The sequence below is a fragment of the Montipora capricornis genome, chromosome 9, assembly GCF_036669925.1.
Source record: "Montipora capricornis isolate CH-2021 chromosome 9, ASM3666992v2, whole genome shotgun sequence".
Classification (NCBI taxonomy): Eukaryota; Metazoa; Cnidaria; class Anthozoa; order Scleractinia; family Acroporidae; genus Montipora; species Montipora capricornis.
In genome coordinates this window covers 18389686-18397652 of record NC_090891.1, presented here as the reverse complement: position 1 = coordinate 18397652, position 7967 = coordinate 18389686, and the positions used below count along the sequence as shown (strand labels likewise).

The 7967-nt window shown below is 41.4% G+C and overlaps 1 protein-coding gene across 4 annotated transcripts in view; it reads left to right on the top strand.

Moving 5' to 3' along the window:
• LOC138017044 (uncharacterized) overlaps positions 1-5715 on the top strand; it is a 33333-nt gene extending 27618 nt beyond the window's left edge. For all 4 annotated transcript variants that reach the window (XM_068864253.1, XM_068864252.1, XM_068864255.1 and 1 more), the window contains 3 exons: positions 1-329; positions 2078-2356; positions 3597-5715. The exon at positions 1-329 is cut by the window's left edge and continues 608 nt beyond it. In XM_068864253.1, the coding sequence (XP_068720354.1) occupies positions 1-329; positions 2078-2356; positions 3597-3872 (884 nt within the window). In that variant the 3' untranslated portion in view covers positions 3873-5715. The remainder of the gene's footprint in view (positions 330-2077; positions 2357-3596) is intronic.
• The last annotated feature ends 2252 nt before the right edge of the window (positions 5716-7967 follow it).

Genomic DNA, 7967 nt, shown 5'->3' with positions numbered 1-7967 from the left:
ACAGTTCCGAATTTACATTTGAAGAAAATGGCCCAGGGAAAATCGGCGGAAGTATCGAGCATGAGCAACCGCTTGAAAATACGTCGAGTACGGAGTCATCTTTTCTCGACACTTCCCCCACGGAAAGAAAAAAGGAGTCCAACAGGGCACCACCACCCTCTCCTCTCAAGATAACAACCTCGACGCCCACCAAGGATGACCCCGCAGAGATGGACACTCCTTTAGATAACTCCGTCAGCCCTTATAGCCGGAGCCGGTGTTCCTCCGCGTCTACGCCATCGGGAAATAGCGTGTGGAGTCCAAAGCTGGAGGCTTTGGATAAAGAGAAGGTAGGCGAGAAGCTTTCTCTTTTACTAAAGGATAACTTAAGATTGGAAGAAATAATGTTTACAACAGAATCTCCTGACTCTTGTTTCAATCAATTTTCCCCGAATCGCTTTTTAAAATTTTGTTAGTGATTTAGCCCTCTTAAGGACGGTGCCTACTAATTAAAGATATGTTTGCCCCGGTTTGCGATTATGCAGGAAATGTAGATCTTAACAAGTGTTATTGAAATCCAAAAAGAAAATTGGGGGTAACCACGCATTTTTCAAAGATAATTGATGAATAATATTTGTAAAAAGCTTTAAAATACAAAGCAATGTTGGCGTTCTTTCTCAAATTGAAGCTTCATTATCTCTCAAAATGCAATTTTCTTTTTGGATACCAAGAGTACTTACTAAGATCTACTTTCTCTGGATAGTTTTAAACCACGCAATAATATCCCTGTACTAGTAAGCATCAGCGATAGGAAATCCGAGTATCTCGAGATGCGCAGAACGTATGCGCAATAACAATAGTAGGCACCGTCCTTAAAGGCCCGCGTTCACCCGACAGACATTGCGTGTCGTGGAACAATTTTCACAAATGAAAATCTCGCCAATGCTGAAATTTATCCAATCAGATCGCTGTTATAAGCAATGCAAATTTCCAGAACAAAAACAAACGGTCGAAAGGCCTGTCGTGTTATGGATGCCCAGTTGTTTAATCACGAAACATTTGATTGTTGTGTATCAACAGTAACGAAAGGTAGTACCTAAAATTGAGCAAATGTGAATTGATTTTTTTCCCCGAATAATCAAACAAAAAAAAATGGTTAAACTTATTGTGACATTATTTAGTCTGGTCTAAAGTTCCCCTTTTGAAGGTGTAGGGGTTGTCAACGAGACAATTTTTATGTTAATTCAAGAGAAGATGAAGAGAGAGAACACATCCACCATACTTGGGCTATTATAAGAAAAAGAAATTTTGATTGGTTATCATGGGATGTCCGACCATGGACACAAGACTAAAGAACTTTCACAGCATGGCGCGAAGCTTAAAATAGATTGGAAAAAAATATTATGGGGGATGGGCCGTGGGGGTGTGTTCTTTCCCCTCATCCTCCTTTGGGCTTAGTTCTATTACCCTTTATTTTCCTTAATGACCGATCTCTCAAATGACATAATTATTCCGAAACTGTGCTACGCCTTGAAGTATGAAAATTCCAATTTGATAAGACAATCATTCAATCGATAGATCGATTGAGTTATTTAGCTATAATAGAGCTTCACCACTGAAGTATTTCGCCCTTGTAACTTATGTGACCATGTCTTCCGCGACTTCTTTGTTCCAGCATTCGTCGATGTCTCCTTGCCATACACCATAATCTTTTCTGAGGCATCACTGGAGAAGATAGGTCAGACCACAGCATCGGGATCTCCATTTATCCTCTCCCAAACAATTGCCAGAAATAGGTCGCAAATGCTTAGACTTAAGGGGTACTTGGTGTTGGATAGATTTCATCTAAGTGCATCTAAAAGTGATTCTTTGTGAATAGCGTGTGAGTTCTTTAACGCTCCTCGGAGCTTGTTTATAGTCCGTATCTAGTGGATAAAATCTAAATTACAAATGCACCACTTTCTCCTTTGCTATTTTGCGACCCGGAGTGTCGGTTCTTCTTGGGTTAGAACCGGCGACCATTCGCTTCTTAGCCCTTAGCCTTGCCCTGATCGGTTTAATCCAAATCTTCATGGTTTAGTTTTTTCCTTTTATTTAGTCCATCCTGGTGGAAAGCATGAAGCAAAAGATAGCGGACTTGAGGTCGCAAATGGATGAAATAAAAGAAGAAATCGATGGCAACGAGGAAATTGGTCTCAAAGTCTCGAAAATCGTGGAGAAGAAGGCGAGTCCAACGGAATTATCCAAATACCAACTCTTCACTGGAGAGCTTAATAAGATCATTGGTTTGCTTTTGAGTTTGACTCAGAGGATGCACAGATACGAAATGATGTTAAATGACTTGGACATGTCTGAGGAAGCAGATAGGCAACAGAAGGTAAGGAATTGTAAAGAAATATAACCACTCTTCTAATCATGCTTCTCCGCCTTGATAGCCATAAAAAGGAGAGGGAGAACAACTCTTTGGAGAGGTCACATCCACTGCAATGTCACAGGCCTATTGTTTTTTCCTTGACGATTTCACATGACGTGACAGCGGCCATTTTGATGACCCAAAACAGAGAGGGGCCCGCGTTGGTGTCTGAAACTTCACCCACCCTAAAATAAATTATATTCTTATCCAGCCTTTTTTTTTCAGTGTTTCGATTATTTACAATAACGTATTAGTGCGGGTGGTCGTCATCTCATCAAGTGTATTTTGAGACGTAGTGGACACGAGTTTGATTTCATTTTTATGGTTCTAAGAGTGCTCCGGCTTTTGGTCAATTACGGTGGCTCAGTTGGTTGAGCACCGGGCTGCCATGCGGGGGAGGTCGTGAGGTTGACTCCGGCCGGACCAACACTCAGGATCTTAAAATAACTGGGGAGAAAGTGTTGTCTTTGTAATTACATCAGCAAATTATTAGACTTTCAAGTCTTCTCGGACAAGGACTTTAAACCGCAGTCCCCGTCTCACAAATGTTCATAAGTTCCCTGTGGGACGTTAAAGAACCCACACACTATGAAGTTCCCGATGTTGTGGCTGTTCTTTGTGAGTGTGTTCTTTCCAGCAGAAGTGGCCGGCTTGGCAGTGATATCTCAAAAAGGCTTGTGGTGTATGAGGCCACCTAAGCAGAACCATCCGCATGATCTTAGCCACTATCACCGTCATCATCATGACATCGTCGTCATCATCATTAACAATGTCTAAAGTTATTGAAATGAATGTTTGAGATGGAAGGTTAACACTTTGCATCTCAGTCATTCATTTCAATAGCGACAAGGCACCGTTTCGAAAATTTCAGTCCTGGCAGTATAGGCGAAGTCTCAGAGGTAGCTCATTATGCAATGCACTTTCGATATTCAGTACTGATTATTTGGCTGATGGATTAGAAAATGATGGGCTTATGCTAATGAGGCAATAAATGTAAACAAAGATTCTCCTTTTGCGGGACAATTGTCGCGTGAGCCTAGTTTAATTGGCTAACCCCCTCCTATGGCTCAGTGGTAGAGCGTCCGAACTTGTCATCGTAGGTTCGACTCCAGCAAAGGATTACTCGGACTTTTTTTCCAAGTAAAAAATATCATCTCTTCAATGTCTGGAGGTGTTGACTAATTTTGAAACTTTTCCATTGCAGGATATTCTGCTTAGCAAAATTGACAAAGTCACTCTTCAGCACGAAGAAGCTTGTAAAATTAAGGAGGTCAACGACAAAAGAGGGGAAGCAGTGTCTAAGATTTTAGAAAATTGTCTCGAGGAAAACGAATTTGCGGATTTCCAGTACTACATTGACATGAAAACTCAACTTGCGTTGATGCACGCAGAGATTCGCGATAAAGTAAAAATGGGGGAGGAGAGACTGAATACTTTAACCTCTACAAAGATTGACTGGAGTATTTTTAGCCTGACCTAGCGAGATGGGTTGCTTCGTTGGTTCACGAATTGTCCTCGAAGGTGGTCGAAAGATGCCGAGATTATTACGATTTGTCCCCCGAGCTTGCAGATTGCCGGGTCACTACGATTTCTCGAGCAACCATCCCAAAAGAGAGGTTTAGTAACTAAAAAGCCATTTATAAATTTTATCGCTTGTTGTAAGCATATCTTTCTTGTGTTGCTCCTGAACTTAGAATATACCTACGCGTTACGTGTATGTATATGTATATGTATATGGAAAAATTTAGCTTACAGAGTCCGACGACTCAACTAGATCAGTGAAAAGTGTCTATTTTTCGCCATGCAGGGAACTAAACTTGCTTTCCAGAGGTCCTCTTATTGTTTGGTATCAATAACTTAATAGTCTTGTTGGGTTTTTGGAAATAGCGCTTAAAAGGGGCGAAATGGCTCCCACATTTTGAGGAAACGGTTTGGGCGAACGTGCCCAGTTTGGACGCAGCTCTTTACAACCTCTAATTTCATTGGATCCCTTCAGGATGCAGCTCTATTGTTTTTAACGTCATGGTCCATTGTGTTTCTATTGTATCGTTCTCTGTGTCCATTTTTTTCTGAACCAATCACGAGAGTCGTTGCGAGAGCTGCGCAACCTGCTTACTTTTCACTGATTTAGGAGAAATCGAACGCAGTGGCCCTGTCTGATAAGGCGATGGTGACGTTATTGTTCAAACCAGGAAATTTTGTAAAGTACATATTTTCAAAATGTCAAAGGTCGGGGCTTTCCATAAAATAGGGAAATTTGTTGAACAAAGTCTTAGGTCTGGTTTCCATGACAACCTCAACGTAAGACAATGAGAAAGAAAAGCAGATGGGCAAGTGCAGAGAATAATAATTTTTTGACATATAGGATATGATATAGGATACGATATAGTAATATGCTTATGTATGAGTGAAAAGCGCCTTTTCACCGGTACTGTTTAATAAGGAGGTAAAGAATCTTTTATTTATAGGTTATAAGGTTGGAATTCAAATTAAGTTAACATGTTTCTTATATTTCTCACATTTTATTAAACCGCACTGGGCTTTCGGTTTTTGGAGAGGAAGGCAGTTTTAAGTTATAGCTGTCTTAGCTTCAACCCAATCAGCAAATGAATGACGAGGGTTGGAGCTCAGTGTGCAAGCTACTGAAGTTGGTGAAGTTTCTTGCTTCTGGTCAGCTTGTAAACCTTAGTTGAATTATGTCATGACGCGTGGTTTGAAACCAAACCTGTCATTAATTGACAGGGGCAAGAAAGAGCAAAAAGACGCTCTCGTGTTGTGTACTTAAAAAGTAAGGAATTCTGGTGTTAATTTAAAGTGACTGGAATGCCACACAGAATTGTTCACAATGTACTCGGGAAAGGTTTGGTTTGCTCTGAGAATTTGTTTCATTTTCTGTCCTCTGTTTATGTTTTGGCGTTGTTTATTTGTCATTTTCCCTTGATAACCAAGCGACTGTCAGTTTTGAGGTCCTTGGAATAGATGGAACGTTCCAAACGTAATTTGTGTGAAGCTATTTCGGATGCAGAGAACGTGGCGTGGCCTCAATTTGTCCCCATCAGTTTACGAGACGAGAGATTTCGATGTATCGCGGGGGCCACGCTAAAATTTAAAAGGGTTAAGAACTTAATTATTTATATGGTTATGCTGTTCTCTGACCGGCAAAAGGAAAACCGCGAACTAAGAGTTGTCAGTTTTATAGTCTTATTTGAAGATAGGCTACTGGTGGAGGACCATGAGTGATTTATCACTTTCGTTATCTGGTTACCGTAGCCTTCAGGAAAGAAAGGCAGAGGATTGAAATAAATGGGAGCTTGTACAAAAAATGTCGTGTGCTTTTTGCTGATTCCCTGCTATGATAAAAAACTATGTTTAAACTTCAACTTTATTTAGCGCTGAGGCAATGGCGGGGACACTTTACAAAAACCAAATCAACTCTTATTAAATCATTGGTAGGTTTTGGAAAAGAGGGAGCAGGGTACGTAGAGAACACGCAAAGTCAACCCAAGGGTTGACAGGGGTGCAGGGAAAGAGCAGTGGTGACAGCACTCGCTTCTCACCAATGTGGCCCGGGTTCGATCCCCAGACTCGGCGTCATATGTGGGTTGAGTTTGTTGGTTCTCTGCACCGAGAGGTTTTCTCCGGGTACTCCGGTTATCCCTCTCCTCAAAAAGCAACGTTTGACTTGATTTGCGTTAATTGTTAATTTCTGTTTACAGTGTCCCCAATTAGTGCTCCAGCGCTAGAACGACTAGACACTTAACCTTTCCTTTTCGTTTCCCATATTTGACGACAACTCTGGGATTCTTCTGACTTTGGGGAGGTATCGGAATACAGAACATCCAAAAAATGACAATAACTGAAATTAGTATCACCCAACTAGTGAATTAATGCAAATCCTGCATTTTAATTGGCTAAGCTATTAGAGGACAGTCGACTAATAGTCCTCGAGTAGCGAAAAGCGTGACTCTTTCGTTTTATTCCCAAATAATTATTTCTTCAACTTGCATTTGCTAACTTTATTATTGCCTTTTCTGTCCGACTAGCTGGGTGATACTAAAACAATTAGTCCTCAAGGGCTACAAGTCAATAGCCCAGTCGGCTTCGCCTCATGGTCTATTGACCCGTAACCCGTAAGGGCTACGAGTCTAATTGTTAATTAACATATCCCATGTCTCCGTATCCCTCGAAATTATGCTCTTGAAAATTAGCATCTCACCTCGTAGCTCTTACAAGGTCTCACCTGATTGGAGACCACCCTTGAGGTTTAACAAAAGAACAAATAACAGAAACAATGGACCCTTGGCCTAAAACAAAAGGGCCATTGTTTCTGTTACCCTAGGCCTAAAACAAAAGGGCCGTTGTTTCTGTTATTTGTTCTTTTGTTAAACCTCAAGGGTGGTCTCCAATCAGGTGAGACCTTGTAGGAGCTGCGAGGCTACCGTCTAGACTTGGGTAGTCTTTGGATTTACAAGCAGAAACCGGTTGGTACTACGTAGGTTTGTTCAAATCAAAAACTCCCAAATGGGAAATGTTTTTGGGATCGGCGTGTACCATATTTACATAAATTCGCTCAAGTTTACCGAGAAAGTCTGGAGGGAGGCAAAATCACGGGGAAATGCAAATGGTAAACACGTTTTCCGTTTGGAAATTCCGTTTGGGAATTTTGGACTACCTTTCAAGAAATCCCGTTTTCTCCGGAAATTTTCCGTTTGGGGAGACCAAAATAGGCTTACCATTTACATTCCAACCGGATTTTTTTGGTAAATGGTAAACAACATTGGTTTCACTGGGATTTGGATAATGTCACGTCCCTTACAGCTTCAGAACGCAACACCAATTCTATGCAGAACACTCGAAAAGTATGGCCTGATCCTTTCTATAAAAAAGACCGAGTGTCTAAGATTAGACACTAAATATAGTTCCTTTCCTTTCCTTTCCTTTCAAATCCTCAATTCCCAGCCTACTGCACAACTAAACCAGACATTTTTCGAGTCCATAGCTATAGCTGAAATCGACTAACGCAAGCTGAAGAACAATCTTTAGTTGAAACTGCTCGCGACACCCGCAACCACCAAGCCGAAATCAACACCGGCCAGACAGAAATCATAGCATGGATACAACAAGCTAAAACTAAATTCGCCGAGATGCGCAAACTGCTCCTTTACTGACGCGTTCATAAGATCTGAAATCCCAATGGCCCATAACGTGCGCAGTTCAAAATACTCGATACTGCACAGGAACGGCAATCTCGTTCCCAGAGTCTTCGTTCCCCTTGACTAGGGGTCGGGTTACGGTCTCGTAATCCGACCTGCTGGTCAAGGGGAACGAAGACTCTGGGAACGAGATTGCAGGAACGGCAAAAGACGAAAAAATCCGAACGATGCATTGGACGAAGAAATTAAATAACACATACTGTTTGACAAACTCGGATATTTGCAAATACCACTCCTGTATCCGCTTGTCTAAAGACAACATTAACATGTGAAGTTTTGCACGCACACTGAGAGGTAGGGCAACCACAGTCACACCAAACAGCTAACGTTCAACAAATATCACATGATGGTTAACCTGTGGT